The following is a 20,121-nucleotide window of genomic DNA, read 5'->3' on the forward strand; positions in this document are numbered from 1 at the left end:
CTTGGCTGGGTTCGTCAAGACCTCCTTCATGTACTCGGCCACAGTGATGGGACCAGTAGACTTGATTTTGTATATAAGATGCCTCAGCATAGGGGTCACGGAATTGTTTTCGGCAGGCTCATTCCCAGAGCTGAAGTACTTTCCTCTCCAAAGGCAAGGAAGGACTGCAAAAAAAAAAAAAAAACATTATACGGAACTCATTAGAAATCTTAGTGTTGACACAGCAGCCTGAGTGATTTCAAGGCGGCTTCGTCAACCTTTCACTAAGCCAAAGCCAAGAAAGCGATCTCGGGCCGCCATCGGCCCAAGACCACACAGCCATTCCATGTCTAAGTCTGCAGCCCAGAGCGCCCCAGAGCCCTCTCAACTGAGGAAGGCGCCCCGGGCTGTTTCCAAGGCAACAAGGGTTTGAGCACCGCAAACTCTTACCTGCGCGCACAGCGCATAGCCGCCTAGCGCCGGCTGCCGCCAAGAAATTCATCCCTAACTTCTCCTGCGGTAAAGCTCCGCCCGGAAATAGGAATTGCGCCTGTTTCCTGTGAGGGCCAAGCCCCCTACAGGAAGTACGTCACTCGGCCTAGCGGAAGAAAGCTAGGGGTCTTGCGCGCGTGCTTCGCTTGCTATGGCGGCAGCCGAGAAACCTTTGGAGTTCCATGCCAAGCGGCCCTGGGGCCCGGAGAAAGGGCTAGAAGATTCGGACGAAGACGAAGAGGATGATAACGATGAAACCGAGGATGCGTTCTCTCTTCAGGAGGTGTTGCGGCTCGGAGGCACCAAGGTAATGGCCTCGGGCTCCCAAAGAAAGGAAACAGGCGCGTGGAGGGGTCGCGAGTGGAATTGTCCCGCGAGTGGCGGGTCAAGTGGCCCAGCAGTCCCTGAGCTGCGGAGCGGGAGGGCGTCGCAGACTCAGATTCCAGCTTCGAAATGTACTCTGTGCGTTTCCTGCATTTCTTTCCCGTAATATTGCAAGAAAAATGTCGTTTAGCATTGAACTTTTTTTTGCCGTGTCTTTTCTTAAAATGTAGGTGATCTTTTGTTTTTATTGACGTAGTAGTATATAAATGGCACTCCATCAGATCGGAGAGGACTGTTTGTTGTTCCGACCTCTTGACATCCGTGTTTGGGATCCCACTGGTGTTAGAATTTTAACTTAAGTACACACACGTGCTCACTTTACGCTCAAGAATCTTTCTGCCCTCTTGGAATTTACATATTAATGAAACAGTAACCAAACTTTGGAATACACAGTACATCAAACACTGAGTATGACGAAAGCTAAAACGAGGAAGGATAATGAGTGGGAAAGGGCGTTACAGTTTTAACTTAGGTGACTGGGGAATCCACCACTGAGGTGTTTGAGCAGAAAACTGGAGGGAAGAAAGGAGTGAGCCCTTTGGTTTTGTTGTCCCAGGAACAGTAGAATAGTGCAGCTGAGGTCAAGTGAGGTGAGAGAAGAGAGGTAAGAAATGAGGGCAGAGACATAAGAGGGTGGAATTATGCTCCCATTTTATGGGAAACCTTTAGAAGATTTGGAGTAAGTATGTGACAGTTTGGCTTTGTATTAATTGTTTTGAGGGTAGACTTTTCTGGGCAGTGTGGGAGGGGGCGGAGTGGGGTCAGCGATTAGAGGCAGGAGAAATGCAGTTTTCCTGGGCAGACTGACAGTTTGGTCTGCACTTGGGTTACATTTTACAGGAGGAAGTGCATAATGAAAGGTCTTCTTTCTCACTTTAATCTCTAGCCATGCAGTTTCTTCAGGAAGCAATCATTTAGTGTCTTTCAAACAAATACACACACCCCTGCATGTGTTATTTTTTACACAAAAGGTATAGTATATCTATACCATTTTAGATCTTTTCCCTACTGTTTCAGAGATGCTTCCATATCAGTATATAAAGTTCTGTCATTGGTTTTATGTCAGCATAAATCATTATCTTAATTTATCTAACCAGCCATTTATTGTGAATATTTGTCAGTCTTTTCCTATTTTAAATAATGCTTCGGTAAATAGCCTTGAATATGTATATCTTTCCCCCCATTAGTAAGTGGATGTATATACACCTAAACTTATAGAAATGGAACTGCTGAGTCAATATGTCAGGTATTTTGATTGAAGTTGGCAAATTGCTTTCCATAAAGAAGTTCCATAGACCATATGGGAAAGTGCTTTTTTTCTTTCACCCTCTCCCCAGCACCACCTGTCTTAGTATCATCTATGCTTGTCTGACGTGTTTAAAAATGGATATATCATTGTGATTTTAATTTGGACTTCTTTAAATGTGAGTGAGGTTAGGCATCTTTTCATTTTTTTAAGGAACCTCTTTTTTGTTTATATACTTGCACATCTTTCTGTTGGATTGTCACTTCCTTAACTGATGAATAGGAACTTTTATGTTAAATATTAAGCCAGATTACTTTGATATGAGTTGCCAGTTACTGTTTTTTTCCAACTTATCTTCTGATTTTTGTATATGTTTTGTGTGTATGAGAGAATGGTAAATTTATCTATTCTATCCATATCGGACCTGAGTTTTATGTCATATTTAGAATTTTTCCCTACTTTTTTTTTTTTAATGTTGTGTTTTCTCCTGTTTTACTCTATGGTTTTGTTTTTCACATTTAATTTTTTTTTTTTGGCTGTGCCACTTGACCTGCAGGGTCTTAGTTCCCTGACCAGGGTTTGAACCTTAGCCCAAGGCAGTGAAAGCGCAGAGTCCTAACCACTGGACTGCCAGAGAATTCCCTTTGCACTTAAATCTTTGCTTTATCAAGTACTTTGGGTGTGGAAGGGAGCCCAGGCAATACTAAGATAACTCAATTTCATGGATAATTGATTTCAGCAATATAAATATCATTAACTTTTGAAGTTTTAATTAAACTTAGATTTGTAATTTATTTTTCACTTTTCATATGTTTCTATGCAGCAAGATTATCTTATGTTGGCTGCTTTGGATGAGAATGAGGAAGTTGTAGATGGAGGCAAAAAAGGAGCAATTGATGATCTTCAGCAAGGTGAACTGGAAACATTTATTCAGAATCTTAGTCTGGCCAAGTACACAAAAGCTTTCTTAATTAAAGAAGATCAACCAGCTAAAAAAGAAGATGCCAGCAAGAAGGAAGCAAGAGTATCTAAAGTAGATAGTAAAAAGCAAAAAGCAGCAGAAAGTGAAAGTAAGGTGAAAAATAAGAAGAGGCCAGAACAGCATTCTGATGAGAACAACAGTGCCATAACAAAAGCAAAGAAAGATAAGCAACAGGACATCTTTGAATTTTTTGAGAGACAGACATTGTTACTTAAGTCTGGCGGCAAATGGTATGATCTGGAGTATAGCAATGAATATTGTTTGGAACCCCAGCCTCGGGATGTTGTGTCTAAGTACAAAGCCTTGGCTCAGAAGCTGTATGAACATGAAATCAATTTATTCAAAAATAAGACGAATAACCAAAAGGGAGCCTCTTCTGCCTGGATGAAGGCAATTGTATCATCAGGGACTCTAGGTGACAGAATGGCAGCCATGATTCTTCTAATTCAGGATGATGCTATTCATACACTCCAGTTTGTGGAAACTCTCGTGAACCTTGTTAAAAAGAAGGGCAGCAAACAGCAGTGCCTCATGGCTTTGGATACTTTCAAAGAGTTACTCATTACAGACCTTTTGCCAGATAATCGAAAGCTACGGGTTTTCAGCCAGCATCCTTTCAACAAACTAGAGCAGTTGTCCAGTGGCAACAGGGACTCCAGAGACAGAAGACTCATATTATGGTATTTTGAACACCAGCTGAAACACTTAGTGGCTGAATTTGTGCAAGTCTTAGAAACTTTGAGTCATGATTCATTAGTAGCCACCAAAACTCGAGCCCTCATGGTGGCTCACGAGCTTCTTTGTAACAAACCTGAGGAAGAAAAGGCCTTTCTTGTGCAGGTGGTAAATAAACTGGGAGATCCTCAGAACAGAATAGCCACCAAAGCCTCCCATCTCTTAGAGACACTGCTTTGTAAACATCCCAACATGAAAGGAGTTGTGTGTGGTGAAGTAGAGAGACTGCTGTTCCGTTCAAATATCAGCTCCAAAGCCCAGTATTATGCAATTTGCTTTTTAAATCAAATGGTCCTCTCTCATGAAGAAAGTGAACTAGCTAACAAATTAATAACTCTTTATTTTTGTTTTTTTCGGACTTGCATCAAGAAAAAAGATATTCAATCAAAAATGCTCAGTGCCCTTTTAACAGGAGTGAATAGGGCATACCCCTATGCCCAGACTGGTGATGACAAAGTGAGGGAGCAGGTTGATACACTTTTCAGAGTGCTGCATGTTGTGAATTTTAATACCAGTGTGCAGGCTTTAATGTTACTCTTCCAAGTCATGAATTCTCAGCAGACAATATCAGATCGATATTATGCAGCATTATATCGGTAAGTACTTAGCATTGTAATACGTGAATGAGAATGTGGTATACTGCAGTGCCTGTCTGGGGGGCAGTAGAAAGAAAGTAGGGTTTTTGGCACCCCTCAGTAACTTGCTCTTCACCAGCTTTTGAGTCACTTAATCTTTAGTTCCCTGTTGGGCATCTATGTTAATATGCTTTGAATATATCATTTATTATTTTTTTGTTTTGAGAAGTCCCCATCCTTGATCCTGTATTTCTTTCCTCCTGTCCTTCACACTGCCATTTAGTTGTTCATTCAACAAGAATTTTTTGAGTGTCAGCTATGTGCTGGGTACTATTCAAGAACTCAGGATATAGCACAATAAATAAATTTCCCACCTCTAAAACACTTTCATTCCTGTTGGGGAAGACAAATAAATGGTAAACAAAGTTTTTACATAGGAAGGTTGAGGAGGAGCATTGTGGTTTGGGAATATTTTTTAAAATATTAGTATTAAGATTTTGGTACTAGAATTACTGAATTTGCAACTGTCCTGCAATGCACCCATTCAGGGCAGATACTTTGAAGTTTGTATACTTGGCAACTATTGAAGTACAACAAACTATGTATTTCTAATTCATTTTTCTAATTTTACATACATACTGCTTGCAATAATATAGTGGTTAATATCTTAGATCTAAGCCTAGATTTGAGTCCTATAGTTTATCCAAAGGACAAATTGCTTTAATTTTCATTAAAGCCCTATTGGTAAACATGATTGATCCCATTGTACTGTGCTTTTATTTGTCTGTAAAATGAAAAAGAAAGCACCTATCTCATAGGGTTTTTAATGAAGATTATGAAACTTCGCCACAGCTACACATCTGAACAATGATAGAACTGAGGTTTTAATAAGATTAATGACTTAATATACTTTTTAATTAATTTATTGAAGGCTAATTGCTTTACAGGATAGTGTTGGTTTCTGCCAAATGTCAACATGAATCAGCCATAGTGAGTTCATGTATTTGTAAACCCAAGTAATTGTCAGTGTATGCTGTGCTTTTAACACAGCCCAGCACATGGTTCAGTGCTCTGTAAGTGCTGGCTGCTATCATTATTACCCATTTACAGTTCTTCAATTTAATCCTTTTACGAGCTCTCAGGTCTGTGAGGTGCAATAATTTGTGCAAGGTCACACAGACAGCATGAGGTCAACTTAGGTGGCAAATCCAGGCTTAGTGACTTGGAGTTCATGGTGTTTCATGGTACTGATTGGGCTGATAGATTTTTAAAAAAACTCAAAATTCTTTCCACAATTCTTAAGAGACTAAGTACTCTAGCCCTAATTCCCTGGTGGTCCAGTGGTTTCATCTTAGCACTTTCACTGCTGTGGCCCAAGTTCAACCTCTGGTTGGAGAATTAGGATCCTGTAAGCCATGAGGCACAGCCAAAAATGAAAAATTTAAAAAAAAATTTAAGTAATCCTTAATTTTTTAGTTTGGAAGGACTTCCAAGGCTGAAAGTGTAGAAGTTTCAGGGCTAGGTTCTTTAGCAACTTTTGAGGGTCATAAGAATTTCTAGTTTTTGGAAAGTTTGAAATCTATTGGAAGACATTTTTCTAATATCAATTTAACATCTCAGTGTTGAACACGGGTCTAAAGTCTGAGGAATGCATTCAACACAGGGGTCTAACATGTCTGAGGAGTACATTCTTAAACTCTTCAAATTATTGCTTGCCAAGAGATCTCACAGATGGATTACTTCAAAGGCCTTTTAAGGTTTTTTAAAGTATTTATTTTCTCTTGATTTTATTAAAAATACTTGAAATAAAAATTTCCTGCTATTAATTGAGGCATAAAAGAAATGAAATAATTTGGTTTACAAAAACGAATTTATCAAAACCTTCAGTAACATACTCTGTCAAATGGTGGAAACACATCTGTGTAAATTCTCAAATATTTCTATTGATGTGTAATGGAACGTATTCAAAATGAGTGGCAGAATGAAAAAAAAATTTTAAAAATAAAAGTGAGTGGCAGAATGGATGGAAGTGTTGAAAAATTAAAATGAGAAAAAAGTGGAATATCAAAGTTTATTTGGGGAATTCTCAGGCAGTCCAGTGATAGGACTCTGAACTTCCACTCCAGGTTCCATTCCCGGTCAGGGAAGTACCCACATGCCATGTGGTACAGCCAAAATAAAAAATTATTTGAATAACATTGACTATCTTAGAATATCACCAATAGGTACTAGAATTGTGGAGCTGACATAATGGGGAAAACTAGATAGGTGAAGAATACGAAAATATGCTTCACAAGGTCAAATGTTTTCTTTTGTAGTGTTAGTAAAAAAAATAAAAGTGCTTAGAACAAAAGGGATGATTCTGCTGTTGGAGTGGATATCTGGAGGATTGTGTTTATCCTGGGTTTTCTAATGTCTGGGGGTCCAGACCAATTGGAGCATCTCTAGGATTCAACAAACAGGATAAAAAGAGAATTTAAAAGTTACATGAGATAATAGTTCAGCAGCCTGTCAAAGAGAGATGGGGGGGGGGGGCGGTGCCGGAAGGACAAATAATAGCTATAGTAAAGGGTCAAGTGTTTGAAAGGCTGTAGAAGTATACTTAGGTTACTTTGTTGTGTAACCAATTTATTGACCCATAAAATTGTATGTTTAAAGCACTGAGTGAAGATTTGATACATGTATACATTGTGATGTTTACCATCTTCAAGTTCATTAACACCTCCATTACTTCATGTAGTTACATAGTTACTCCTTGGAGGGGTTAGAGTGCTAAAGATCTATTCTAGGCAAATCTCAAGTCTACAGTAAGGTATCATTAAATATTCACCATGAAGCTGGACGTTTACACCCTTTGACCAACATCTCCCTATTCCCTACTCCCCACCCACTACCACTGGCAGCTACCAGTCTTTTCTCTGTTTTCTATGAATTTGATATTTTGTTTTTTTTAAGATTCTATTTATCCATGAAATCAGAGTAGTTGCCTTTCTGACTTACTTCATTAGGCATAATGCTCTCCAGGTTTATACATGTCACAGGTGGGACTTCCTTCTTTCTCATGGCTGAATAATAATCCATTGTGTATATATAACATATCTTCATCATCCATTCATCTGCTAACACACACACAGGTTGTTTCCATACTTCAGCTGTTGTGAATAATACAGTGAATGTGGGAGTGCAGGTATCCCTTGACAGACGATTTCATTTCCTTTGGTATATGCCCAGAAATGGAGTTGCTGGGTTATATGGTAATTCTGTTTTTAATTTGATGAGGATCTGCCTTATGGCTTTCCATAATGGCTGTGCCAATTTATATTCCTACCACCAGTGTATATGGATTCCATTCTTTCCACGTCCTTTTCAGTGTTATCTCTTGCCTTTTTTATAATAGCCATCCTAACAGTGTGAGTTGGTATCTCAATGTGGTTTTGATTACTCTGATGGTTAGTGGTGGTGAGCACCTGTTTCATGTACCTTTTGGCCATTTGTATTTCTTCTTTGGAAAAATGTCTATTCAGATCCTTTGCCCATTTTTTAGTTGGATATTTTGGGAGATTTTTGCTGTTAAATTATATGAGGTTCCTTACATGTTTTTTTATATTAACCCTTTATCAGAGATTGGATCTTTGTGGTAGCTCAGATGGTAATGAATCGGCCTGCAATGCAGAGCCCTGGGTTTGATCCCTGAGTCACGAGGATCCTCTGGAGAAGGGAATGGCAATCCACTCCAGTATGCTTGCCTGGAGAATCCCATAGACAGAGAAGCCTGGCAGACTGTAGTCCATTGGGTTGCAAAGAGCTGGGCACGACTGAGCAACTGAACTGAACTGAACTGAGCAACTAACACTACTGCTTTATCAGTTACATGGTTTGCAAATATTTCCTCCCATTCCATAGGTTGCCTTTTCACTTTGTTGATGGTTTGTTTCGTTTGTTGTGAAGAAGTGTTTGATGTGGTCCCACTGGTTTATTTTTGCTCTTGTTACTTGTGTTGCATCAGAAGGCGATAGTAAAATTAATAGTTAGAAATTAAACATTCGATTTCAGCTGTGGATAAAGAAGGTGCTTGTTTTCTGGCAAAAATGAGTTGTCTAACATGGGATTGTATTCCTAGTGAGAGACTGAGCAATCTGCGGTTACAAGGTATATTGAACATCCACTTAGCATATCATGAACCATTTGTTCATTCAACATTCTAGTGCTTATTAAGTGCAAGGCACTAGGGTGACAGCAGTGAATAACAGGCACAGTCCCTGTTTCATTGGACTTTGAGGGGTAAAAAGAAAGGCAACAAAATGCGTTAAACTATAAAGAACATAAACATGGGACCAAGAATAATGAAGGAATCTATGAATGTGCAGACAGTTGGAGAAAAGCATTCTGGACAGAGAGAATAGTGTGTATAGCAAGGAGTTATACAGTTAGTACATTCAAAGGGAGTCACACAGTTCAGTTTTCCACTACGCACGTATGGTCTTCACCCGAACCGTGTGGAGGCAGCCTCGGTCACCCAGCTAGTTGGTAGTGATGCAAGGATAAGAACCCTGGTCTAGTCCACTGCTTTCAAAGGGCAGTTTTCATTGTTTGGTTTTGGATTAGCCTTCCATGAACAGATCTGTACCTATATGAAAGTTACACTGTTAGGGAGGTGCCCTGTTGGTCTAGAGAATGGAAAACCATTTGGAAAAGAAAAAAGAAACCAAAAAAAAGTTTCCTCCTCCTGTGGATTTTTTTCCCTCTGGTACTATCATCATTCTTCCTGTTCTGGTTATTCACTTCCACCTTACTTCTTAGGACAGAAGTGATCTCTTGTTCTAGAATAAGTGGGAAGGCTATCCCTAAGATGATATTTGTTAGTTGCTGGGTTTGGGGATGTTTTATAAATAAACATGTGCTCTTGTTTCTCTTTTGCAGGAAGATGCTGGATCCGGGGTTGATGTTGTGTTCTAAGCAAGCCATGTTTCTTAACCTTGTCTACAAGTCTCTGAAAGCTGACATCGTGTTGCGGAGGGTGAAGGCTTTTGTGAAGAGGTTACTTCAAGTCACTTGTGAACAGATGCCACCATTTATATGTGGAGCTTTGTATCTTGTATCTGAGATCCTCAAAGCAAAACCAGGTTTAAGAAGTCAACTGGATGATCATCCGGTATACTTTACAACTGCTTTTTAAATCCAGTGGGTTCTGAACTATATTTGGTATTTTTCTTTGCTTTGATGACAGTAACATACTCAGTTCCTTGGAGCATGTGAGTCCTGGAATCAGACTGACCTGGATTTTAGTCCCTGGTGTGAAGTCAGCTCAGTGGGCATATTGCTTGACCCTTTACTGGTAATAAACTGCCATAAAGTGGGATTCTGTGATGCTGTGAAAGACGGATGGCAGGAGGAGAAGGGGGCAACAGAGGATAAGATGGTTAGATTGCCTCACTGACTCAATGGACATGAGTTTGACCAAGCTCTGGGAGATAATGAAGGACAGGGAAGCTTGGCATGCTGCAGTCAGTGGGGTTGCAGAGAGTTGGACAGGACTTAGCCACTGAACAACAGCAGCATGAAAGATTTAGAACTAGCAGATCTCTTAAACCTGTCTCCTCAGTTGTGAAATGGACATAATATCACCTGCCTTATAAGTTGTTTGTTTATAACAAGTCAAAAATTCATTTGAGGGCTGAATGCTTTCAAAGTCTCATGGATTCTTGATTCAAAGCTTTATTCCATTTAGCAATAAGAATATGGTCTCTCATCTAAATTTCATTTTTGGAACTTTCATGTTTCATCAGAATTGCAATAAGTGAGTCTTCTTCAAAACCACCTCACATAATTGAATATGGACTTCCAGTTGATTAAACCAGATTCATTAAACCATTTTTTTAGGAGTCTGATGAGGAAGAAAATTTTATTGACATAGCAGATGATGAAGAAGCAGAAAAATTCACTGATGTAGATAAAGAAACAGAAACAGATACCGTGAAAAAAGTTGAGATGGAAGAAACTGAGTCTGAAAGTCATGTGGGAACCAAAAAGGTAGAGTCTGCTTCTTGGGTGCACTTTGATAACTTAAAAGGTGAGTTGCTAAAATCTTTAAAGTTTTCTCTTGAATCTTTGGATTCCCTTTTGATCTTAATAGAAATTAATATTATGTACTTTAGAAGTTCTCAATATTGTTTTCTTTTAGATGGGAGCTCTCATCACCAGGTATATTTAGGTCTTAGAACTAAAATTTTTAACATAATGAATCATTGATTTACTTATGAATCATACTACAGATAATAAGTAGCTTACTCAGTAATGAATCTGCCTGCAATGCAGGAGACCCAGGTTTGATTCCTGAGTTGGGGAGATCCCCTGGAGAAGGAAATGGCAACCCACCCTAGTATTCTTTCCTGGAGAATCCCATAGAAAGAGGAGCCTGGCAGACTACAGTCCATAGGGTTGCAGGAGTCGGACACAACTTAGCATCTAAACTACAGATAATAAGTACACATTTTTAAATAATTTAAATCTTAGAAATTAAAGCAAATACCTTTTAGAGTTGTAAAGATTTAGTGAGAAAACTGTGGTCATGTTAAATGCACAGTAGATCTCTCTTTCTTCAGCTGTAAATGTAGTCAGTTTATACCTTTGAACGAGTTTAGTTTCTTGATCTTTATCTGTACATGTAAAGGCTTCCTACATGGAACATATATGAAAAAAACACATGTGTATACAACAATTTGACTTATAAACAACAGTATTTGTTACATATTATGAAGTATAATTGGAGAAAGGAATGGCAACCCACTCCAGTATTCTTGCCTGGAGAGTCCCATGGACAAAGGAGCCTGGCAGGCTACAGTTCATGGGGTCGCAAAGAATTGGACACGACTGAGCAACTAACACACACATGAAGTATAAAACTTGTGGTTATTTTGTTTGAGCATCATATTTACCCTCTGTAGTTCCTTAAAGAAATGTTTGAGAATTGAAAACTCTTTGGTATATTGGGTTGGCCAAAAAGTTCCTTTGAGTTTTTCCTTGAAATGTTACAGAAAAGGTGGAAGGAACCTTTTGGCCAACTCAAATAGAAACTTAGGAGTTCCATACACACATCAATTGAATTGAATCTATTAATAGAATATTAGAGCCAAAAGAAATTGTAGAAATGCAGCCTCTTCATTTAAGGCTAAAAGAAAAACACACTAGCCTTGAGGATCAAGAAAGGTGCCACTGTTTACAATAGCTAGGACATGGAAGCAACCTAGATATCCATCGGCAAATGAATGGATAAGGAAGTATTAATGGAGTATTACTCAGCTATAAAAAAAGAACACATTTGACTCAGTTCTAATGAGGTGGATGAAACTGAAGCCTATTGTAGAGAGTGACAGAAGTCAGATAGAGAAACACCAATACAGTGTATTAACACATATATATGGAATTTAGAAAGATGCTAACAATGACCCTATATGCAAAGCAGCAAAAGAGACACAGGTGTGAAGAACAGACTTTTAGACTACGTGGGACAAGGCAAGGGTGGGATGATTTGAGAGAATAGCATTGAAACATGTATATTACCGTATGTGAAATAGATGACCAGTACAAGTTTGATGCATGAAACAGGGTACTCAAAGCCAGTGCTCTGGGACAACCCAGAGGGATGGGGTTGGGAGGGGGGTTCAGCATGTGCATGAACACGTGTGTGGGGGCACGTGCACCCATGGCTGATTTGTCAATGTGTAACAAAAACCACCACAAGATTGTAAAGTAATTATCCTTCAATTAAAACACATATTTTAAAAAGTTGCCAGACCTATTTCTTCAAACTTGTGGAACTCTTGGTCAGAGTAGTTCACCTGTCTGAATCTTAGTTAGCCTGTAAAGTGTACAAGAAAAGTATGGTAGCCACCAGGAAAGTTGTTTTTTAAAGAATCCATCAGAGGGCTAACCGGGGAATAATCCTTTAGAAGGGTGATGAGTATGTGCGTTGTGAAGCAGACAGTTCCTTCTGTGTTCTCAAGGTTCCTTGTTGTAAGTTTTGTAATGCAGAGTTGCTGAAAACATGAAGAAGATAGTATGACACCTGTTCCAAGTGAGACTGACTTCTAGGCATAAATTAATGACGAATATTCACTGCACTGGAGAAGGCAATGGCACCCCACTCCAGTACTCTTGCCTGGAAAATCCCATGGACGGAGGAGCCTGGTGGGCTGCAGTCCATGGGGTTGCTAAGAATCAGACATGACTGAGCAACTTCACTTTCACTTTTCACTTTCATGCTTTGGAGAAGGAAATGGCAACCCACTCCAGTGTCCTTGCCTGGAGAATCCCAGGGGCGGGGGAGCCTGGTGGGCTGCCGTCTGTGGGGTTGCACAGAGTCAGACACCACTGAAGTGACTTAGCAGCAGCAGCATTCGCTGCACTGTAAAGTTCCAAAAGAATTCAGACCTGTTTCATCTTCAGGTCCTTTGTCATCTTAACACTTAGGATCTAATTGACCTAAAAGAAATGGGAAGGGGAGCTTTTAGTAGTGGGATAAACATGCTGCCTGGTTCATTCAAAAGCAGATGCTACCTTAGGTACCAGTTCTGGTGGGCTTGGAGTTTTTGATCCAGGTAGGATGCCCAGTTAACGAAGAGTGCTGTCGCTGACAGCGTTAATCCTGGTGGGTTAGTGACCTCTTGGGCTAGGACTAGAGCGTTTGAGAAATACTCTTATTTTTGTTCACAGGTGGCAAAAAGTTAAACACATATGATCCATTCAGTAGAAACCCTTTGTACTGTGGAGCTGAAAATACAAGTCTTTGGGAACTCAAAAAGGTAAAGTAATTCCAAATTGTCTCTTAATTCGTCTGTGCCATGTTTGCCCCCATGGATTTAATAGTTTCTTTTGCATTTTTCTTGTAAGTGATAGATAGAGGAGGTATTTAGAAATTAGTCAGCATAAGCAATTTGAAGTATGTCACCTGGCTGTAATGCCTTATAACCCATATTTCTGTTGCCTGTAATAACATTAAATTTATACATTTTTGCATTCACATGTAGAAAATCTTAAATAATGTGCATGCAAAATAAGGATATTATTCATGGCTATAAATAAATTTTGCTTCCGTTAGTATGCTGTTGTATATAATGGCTCTGTAAAATGGATACATTTTGCTGTATGCATTGGATACCTCAGGGCTTCCCTCGTGGCTTGGTGGTGAACCCGCCTGCCAATGCAAGAGATACGGGTCCAATCCCTGGGCTGGGAAGATTCCATGGACAGAGGAGAGTGGCGGGCTACAGTCCATGGGATCACAAAGAGTTGGACACGACTTAGCAACCATATTACAGCAGTTGGATATCTCTGAAAAAATTTGTGGTAGTAGAACTGTTTGCAAGCAAAGTTACCTTGTACATGTGTTAAGAGGAACTCATTTCTAATAACCTTTCTGGAGTTTGACCTTTCTGGAGTTTTGCTGATGCACTTGTCTTCCTAGGCAGACTCCTGTGGGTCCCGGACACCTTATTAGCGAATCTGTAAGGTCACAACTACTTTGAAAGGCAAAGATATTATTTGCCTTTGTCACTATTGATGAGGCACTGGTGGTATTAAAGAAATGATGGCTAAACTGCTGGTGACTTTACCAGAAATAAATGCAGTAGTACCAAGCTGTGCTGATGGCCATTGTATTCTTCATTGCATATACTTGAAAGGGAGGAGGAAAGCCAGTATCACATAAGTATGATGAAGCAAGGAAAGTTGTTGATTTTATTATTTTAACCCCAGAATACCTAAATATGAGAGTTTTCTCACATCTCAAGGAAAAGCGCCTGTATAATTGTTGGAAATGCAGCTAGCTACTTTTTTCATGAAAGACTGGTTGACAGGCTGGTCATTCACACTTTTGTATTTGGGAGATATTTTCTTGAAAATGACTGAAGTAAATCTTTTACTTCAAATGAAACAGCTGACAGTATCTGTTGTCAATGATGAAATTCAAGCTTTGATTAAAATTTTAGAACTCCTATAACCACCATCTTAAGCTTAACAGTTTCTTGGTCTCTTTTCTAATGAAATCCATGGTGATACTGTGGTTTTTGTGATGTTTAATTAAATGTCACCAACATTTTGAAGAATTGCATAATTCACAAAATCAGTATTTTATAAATGAGCAGTGCACAGTGTTAAAGTCAAGCATGGATAAAGATTCATTCACTGTAGACCAGTTAGTTTTAAGTAGAAAATACCAAAAGTTGATAGAGTTTCAGACTCCATGTTGCAGCTCATCTTTGGTATAGTATCAAAGGAAAAAAATCCACATTTATGTGAAAGACTATTGGTTAATCCCCCATTTTTTCCAGCTATATCTCTGTGTGAGGCCAAATTTCCTAAACACATTTCAACTAAAGTAACATGGAATACAGCAGTAGATATGAGAATCTGCTGTCTTCTCTTAAACCAGATATTAGATTTGCAATGCTGTAAAATAATGCTACTCTTACCACTAATGTTTGTTTTGAAAAAGTTATTTTTCATTCTATATGTTACTATATTAATATGTAATAGGTTTATTATTAATTTTAAATGAACTATAAGTGTTCAGATTTTTTTCTGTTGTAATTTCTTATTTTTTTTATTTTTTTAATCTGTTGTAATTTCTAATAAAGTATCGGTTAGATATATCCCACTTAAATCACAGAAGCTCTTGAGGTCCTTGATTTTTAAGTATACAAAGTGTTCCTGAGACCATAATTTTGAGAATCACTCTTCTGATATATTGGCTTCAGTTTCAATTTGGGGGATTTTCTTAAATAACCTGCAGTTTTGGTAGGAGTTGACCTTATCTCACATATTTCTTTCCAGCTATCTGAGCATTTTCATCCTTCTGTGGCCCTTTTCGCAAAGACTATTCTTCAGGTAAGTCTCAAATATTCAGAAGACAAGAAATTAAAGAAAATAAGTAATCCTGTTTGAAGTAGTCAGTAACTGGTCAGTGTTTTCTCTACTAGATAGATTGTGTGTGTTTTTCTGCTGTTATAAAGGAGCAATTACTTGTTTGATAAAGAGCAACAGATAATTCTTCCCACTCTGAGATGAGTGGAAATACATGGATATTATAGAACCACAACAGTTATTTATTATATCCTGATTATTTATTGCTCCTGGAGAAAGGGGACCCTCCCCTTTGCCTTTTGCCATGTTTGTCACTCAGCATTTGATTCCTGGTTAATGGTTAGATGACCTACAGTATTAATACTGTTCGCCTATTCATATCAGCAATGCATTATAGAATATGTATGAGTGTGCGCTTAATTTCTTCAAGGAAAGAGTAATGTGCATGAGAGAGATATTTGAAGGGTATCTCATTGCACATTTGTGCCTTTGAAGCAATGTAGTAGATGCTTGTGTTTTTCTTGTTTCTTCTCTAAGTATGTGTGTGTGAGTATGTATATATTTCAGGTTAAGTTCTTAATTCCCTCCCCTCATCTTTCAGGGAAATTACATTGAGTATTCAGGGGATCCACTGCAGGATTTCACACTAATGAGGTTCTTGGATCGATTTGTATATAGAAATCCAAAGCCACATAAAGGCAAAGGTAAACTTCTGTTTGATAAACGTCTCAGTTTTCACTGTTGATATTTGATAAACAACATGAGCATATATAACTAGGTTTTACATTACACTGTCTTGATTTTACATTTCAGAAAACACAGACAGTGTTGTGATGCAGCCAAAAAGAAAACATTTTATGAAGGATATTCGTAGTCTTGCTGGTAGGTATAAAGCCTGGACAGTTGAAACTGACAGCAGTACAAGTTAGTAGCACACAGATTGTGTTATTCTTTGCTCTGCTTATCAGGGTAAAACCTAAGCATCAGAGATACTATCCATCTTTGTGTTCAAGAATGTATACATTTTCAAGTTTACTTAACAAAACATTGCAAAACATTTCAAACCTATCTGAAGTATATACACAAGTGGTATAAGGGACCCTCCCCCCACCACCCCACCCCACCCGACCTCCGTAACCATCACCCATCTTTTAACAATTAACATTTTGCTGTTCTTGTATCATCCATAGGTAAAGCTATAGCTCTGTCACTGACATCAACCCCACCCCCCATATATAATTATCTTTTATAGTTCAGACCATCTTAAGCTCTCTAATATGGGCTTGGCAGAATAGCTACAACAGATTTTTGTCACTGAGTGTTATTTTAAAGTTATTTCTATGGGTATTTAGTACTCATCCTATGAATCTGATTCTCTTTGTATTCATAGCAGACATTTATTTACATACTAGATCCCAGTTCCTTTTTGTTCAGAGTCTAAGATGCAGTTACAACTTATAAATCATTTAATTTTAATTGACTTATCTCACAGAAGTCCAGAGACATAAAAAGACTTACCCAAAGTTAGAGTTGGAATTGGAAAAGGCAAATACCCTTCTTAGTCAAAATGATTCTGAAAATTTTTATGCTGATGAGGAAACAGTAAAAGTGATTATTAATTTTTTTTTCTCTTGACGTTTGGATCCTGGCTGCAGCTGGAGGACAAGAGAACTGTGCTCTTTCACTGTGATCCACTGTTGGCTACAAATGATTGTAGCCAATTAAATTTCAGATGTTGGGTTTCCTCCACACAGACTTTTCCAGACTGTCCTTCACATTATAAGACGCCTTCTTTCCAACTTCCTTACATTTTGAGACTTTAGACTTATAGGTATTCTGTACTTAGTCTTAAAAGCTTGAGGAACATAAAAATAATTAGTTAAATTTTTAAACTTGTTTTCCTAGTTAACAGTAAGGAGTTCCTTGCAAAAGAAGAAAGCCAAATACCAGTAGATGAAGTGTTTTTCTACAGGTAATATATGTAATGTACTGGTTCATTTGAAGAGCTGTTAAATTTTTTAGATTCCATAAATGCTTTGTTAACGTAGGCCTGTCTTAGACAAATTGAAGGATATGTCAATCCATTTTTGTTAGGAGAGTTTAGAAATGTTCAGTTTGCTAAATGTTAAGATATCTAAATGAAACTAAAACAAGTAAATTTAAGGGTTTTGTTCTTTTAACAATTTAGCACACATTTTAAGAATCTTGTGAAATTTAATCTTCAGTTTCTTTTTAGTATAATAGTTTTCTTAGAGGCTTAAATCTGTATCAATCTAATATAATGATAAATAACTCATATTTATTTGTCTAAATCATGGCTCTAAGTAGAATTAGCAAAATTCATTGCACTACTCTGGAGATAGGGTTTCCCAGGTGGTGCTAGTGGTAGAGAACCCGCCTGCCAATGCCAGAGACGTAAGAGACACAGGTTCTAGCCCTGGGATGGGAAGATCCCCTGGAGAAGGGCATGGCAACCCACTCCAGTATTCTTGCCTGGCGAATCCCATGGACAGAGGAGCCTGGAGGGCTATAGTCCATAGGCTCGCAAAGAGTCATACACGAATGAAGTGACTTTTTGCACTATGGAGATAAGTCCTAAACCTACTATTAAGAGTATTACTACTAATGCCTTGCAATAATAGTAAAGGAACTGTTATCTCATCTGGGTGATTGGTTAATTTGGTTTGATTTGATTTGCTTCTTAAAAACATTTTGTGTAAAGAATTTTGAGGGTATGATCCTATTGGCAGAATGCTAAGTTTCATTATACCTGATAGAAGAATAGGTTGAACTGATAAAATATTGAGATTAGAGGTCATTTAGAGCCAGTTTCTAACATTAGAATACTTGTACCGTTTAGTGTTGATACTAAAACAACCTTCTACTGTGCCATTTAATTAAGGTGACTTACGGTGTTTTCATGAAGAACCAAGCCTAAATCACTGAAATTTATTAACCTTCACATTTCAAAAGTTTCCAACTGTTTTGAATTTAAAACTTTCTATAATACAAATTTTAGTCATTTATATGCCAGCTCAATTGAAAGCTTTTACACTTGTTAGTGGCATTGACCGTAAGTCTTTTGATGATCGTAGAACAGGCCCTTTGATAAAATCATCAAATACCAATGTATAACATGCATTTTATTTTAGGTATTATAAAAAAGTTACTACTGTTAAAGTGAAACAAAAACGGAAGGAAGATGAAGAAAGTATAGAAGATGTGGACGATGAGGAATTTGAAAGGATGATTGGTAATTTGTTTACCTTTATAATCCAGAGCTTGAAAATTGTTATTGAAATTTAGACGGAAGCAAAAATTGGGAAATTATTAAAGTTTACGTTGAGCTCACTTATTGCATATTACATTACACTTACTAAAAATAAGCACTTAAAACAGTTCTAATGGAGTAAAAAGGACGCTAAATACTCTTATTTGACATTTTCCCTCACTGCATAAAAGAGCTGTAGAAAGAAGGTAAAATTAACCAGAACCCATTTAGTTTGGGGATTTAATTAAGGCCAGCATAGAACATCGATTTGTGTAGATTAATAAAATAGCAGCAGTGTCAGATGTATATCATCTTGGTGTTTACTTATCACAAACAACAGTCATATGTGTTGATTTTGGTATAAGACGTGTCAAGTTTGTTATTTCTCGATGTATCTCACAATTTATATATTGCTTTCTGGCAGACACATTTGAAGATGATAATTGTTTCACCTCTGGAAAGGATGACCTTGATTTCGCTAGGTAATATGCGTTTCTTAAATTTTTTTTTTAAACTGTTTTTTTCCCAGCATTTCTCAAATTCTTGTCTTTCAGAACAGTGGAGCACAGGACCATGTGTTATATAGGAGAAAAGTATTGAATTTTGGGAAATAAATATAGTACTTTCATTTTGGGACTTTTATAATGCTTGTTAGTATGTTAAATAAAGGCTCTGAGCTGTCTGTAACTCTCCTTTGAATTCTGTTAATAGCCTAACACCTTGCTGGTCACCAGAAAGAAAACAGAAACTTTACTTTAGAAAACAAGAGTCCTTGTTTACTTTACAAATTGTTATTTTTCTTCAGCAACATGAAGAAGAAGGCAAAAGGAGCTAAGGATAACTCAGAAGATGAAGATTCAGAAGATGACGACCTTGATAATTTGGATGATGATGAAGTTTCCTTAGGAAGTATGAATGAAGAATTCGCTGAAATTGAGGAAGATGGAGGAACATTCATGGATGTGTTAGATGATGAGAATGAGGGCATTTCAGGTAAACCTTTAAACAAACTTTCTGCCTCAGTAGAGGCTAGTTTTTCTCCTAAAGGTTTTTTAATATTGTATTCAGATTTATATTCAAATCAGCCAGAAATTTAAAGAAGATCTTCCCGTCTCCCTTGACACTGGAGTTTTGGGGTTTTTAAGCAGCTGAGTTCTGTTTTGGACTTCTATTTAATCAATATCAAGGCTGTTTATGCTATTCCTCTTGACCTGTCATGTTATACTGCCTTTTAAAAATACTGGAGTGATCGTTTGCAATAATGTTACAGTTAATCTATATTCATCATAGTGTTCTGCAGCAGTTTTTTTAAATTGCTTAGTAACAACAGGGTTTTTGTTTGGAAACAGAACTTGATGATGAAGTCAGACTCAAAGTCAATAATAAGAAAAACAAGAGAAAAGGTGCAAATGATTTTGACTTTGCTGGGTCATTTCAAGGTAAGAAAATGTATTTAGTCTCTTAAACCTAAGCACTGCATGTGAAAGCTATTGTTCATTATCATTTTGGGAAATTAACTGTTCTATTGGGTAATAAGTTTTACGAATTTTTAATAAATTATTGGTTTTCACATCCTCCAATTATTTTCTTTTGTGAA

At 37.8% G+C, this 20,121-nt stretch overlaps 2 protein-coding genes across 5 annotated transcripts in view; one reads left to right on the forward strand and one right to left on the reverse strand.

Moving 5' to 3' along the window:
- NDUFAF7 (NADH:ubiquinone oxidoreductase complex assembly factor 7) overlaps positions 1–1,128 on the reverse strand; it is a 28,551-nt gene extending 27,423 nt beyond the window's left edge. For all 4 annotated transcript variants that reach the window (XR_011255744.1, XR_011255743.1, XR_011255742.1 and 1 more), the window contains exons 1-2: positions 430–1,128; positions 1–164 (exon numbers count right to left, since the gene is read on the reverse strand). Coding sequence is in view for 1 of the 4 variants with exons in the window: in XM_069583550.1 (XP_069439651.1) it covers positions 1–164; positions 430–481 (216 nt within the window). In the remaining 3 variants the exon portion in view is untranslated. The remainder of the gene's footprint in view (positions 165–429) is intronic.
- The window catches only part of CEBPZ (CCAAT enhancer binding protein zeta), a 23,764-nt gene continuing 3,769 nt past the window's right edge, over positions 127–20,121 (forward strand). Inside the window, exons 1-13 of the mRNA XM_069583536.1 lie at positions 127–778; positions 2,925–4,414; positions 9,314–9,545; positions 10,274–10,463; positions 13,106–13,194; positions 15,224–15,277; positions 15,855–15,957; positions 16,067–16,135; positions 17,159–17,225; positions 18,406–18,506; positions 18,949–19,006; positions 19,330–19,517; positions 19,874–19,963. Of these exons, the coding sequence (XP_069439637.1) occupies positions 623–778; positions 2,925–4,414; positions 9,314–9,545; positions 10,274–10,463; positions 13,106–13,194; positions 15,224–15,277; positions 15,855–15,957; positions 16,067–16,135; positions 17,159–17,225; positions 18,406–18,506; positions 18,949–19,006; positions 19,330–19,517; positions 19,874–19,963 (2,887 nt within the window). The 5' untranslated portion in view covers positions 127–622. The remainder of the gene's footprint in view (positions 779–2,924; positions 4,415–9,313; positions 9,546–10,273; positions 10,464–13,105; positions 13,195–15,223; positions 15,278–15,854; positions 15,958–16,066; positions 16,136–17,158; positions 17,226–18,405; positions 18,507–18,948; positions 19,007–19,329; positions 19,518–19,873; positions 19,964–20,121) is intronic.

The sequence above is a fragment of the Ovis canadensis genome, chromosome 3 (genome assembly GCF_042477335.2).
Source record: "Ovis canadensis isolate MfBH-ARS-UI-01 breed Bighorn chromosome 3, ARS-UI_OviCan_v2, whole genome shotgun sequence".
Lineage (NCBI taxonomy): Eukaryota > Metazoa > Chordata > Mammalia > Artiodactyla > Bovidae > Ovis > Ovis canadensis.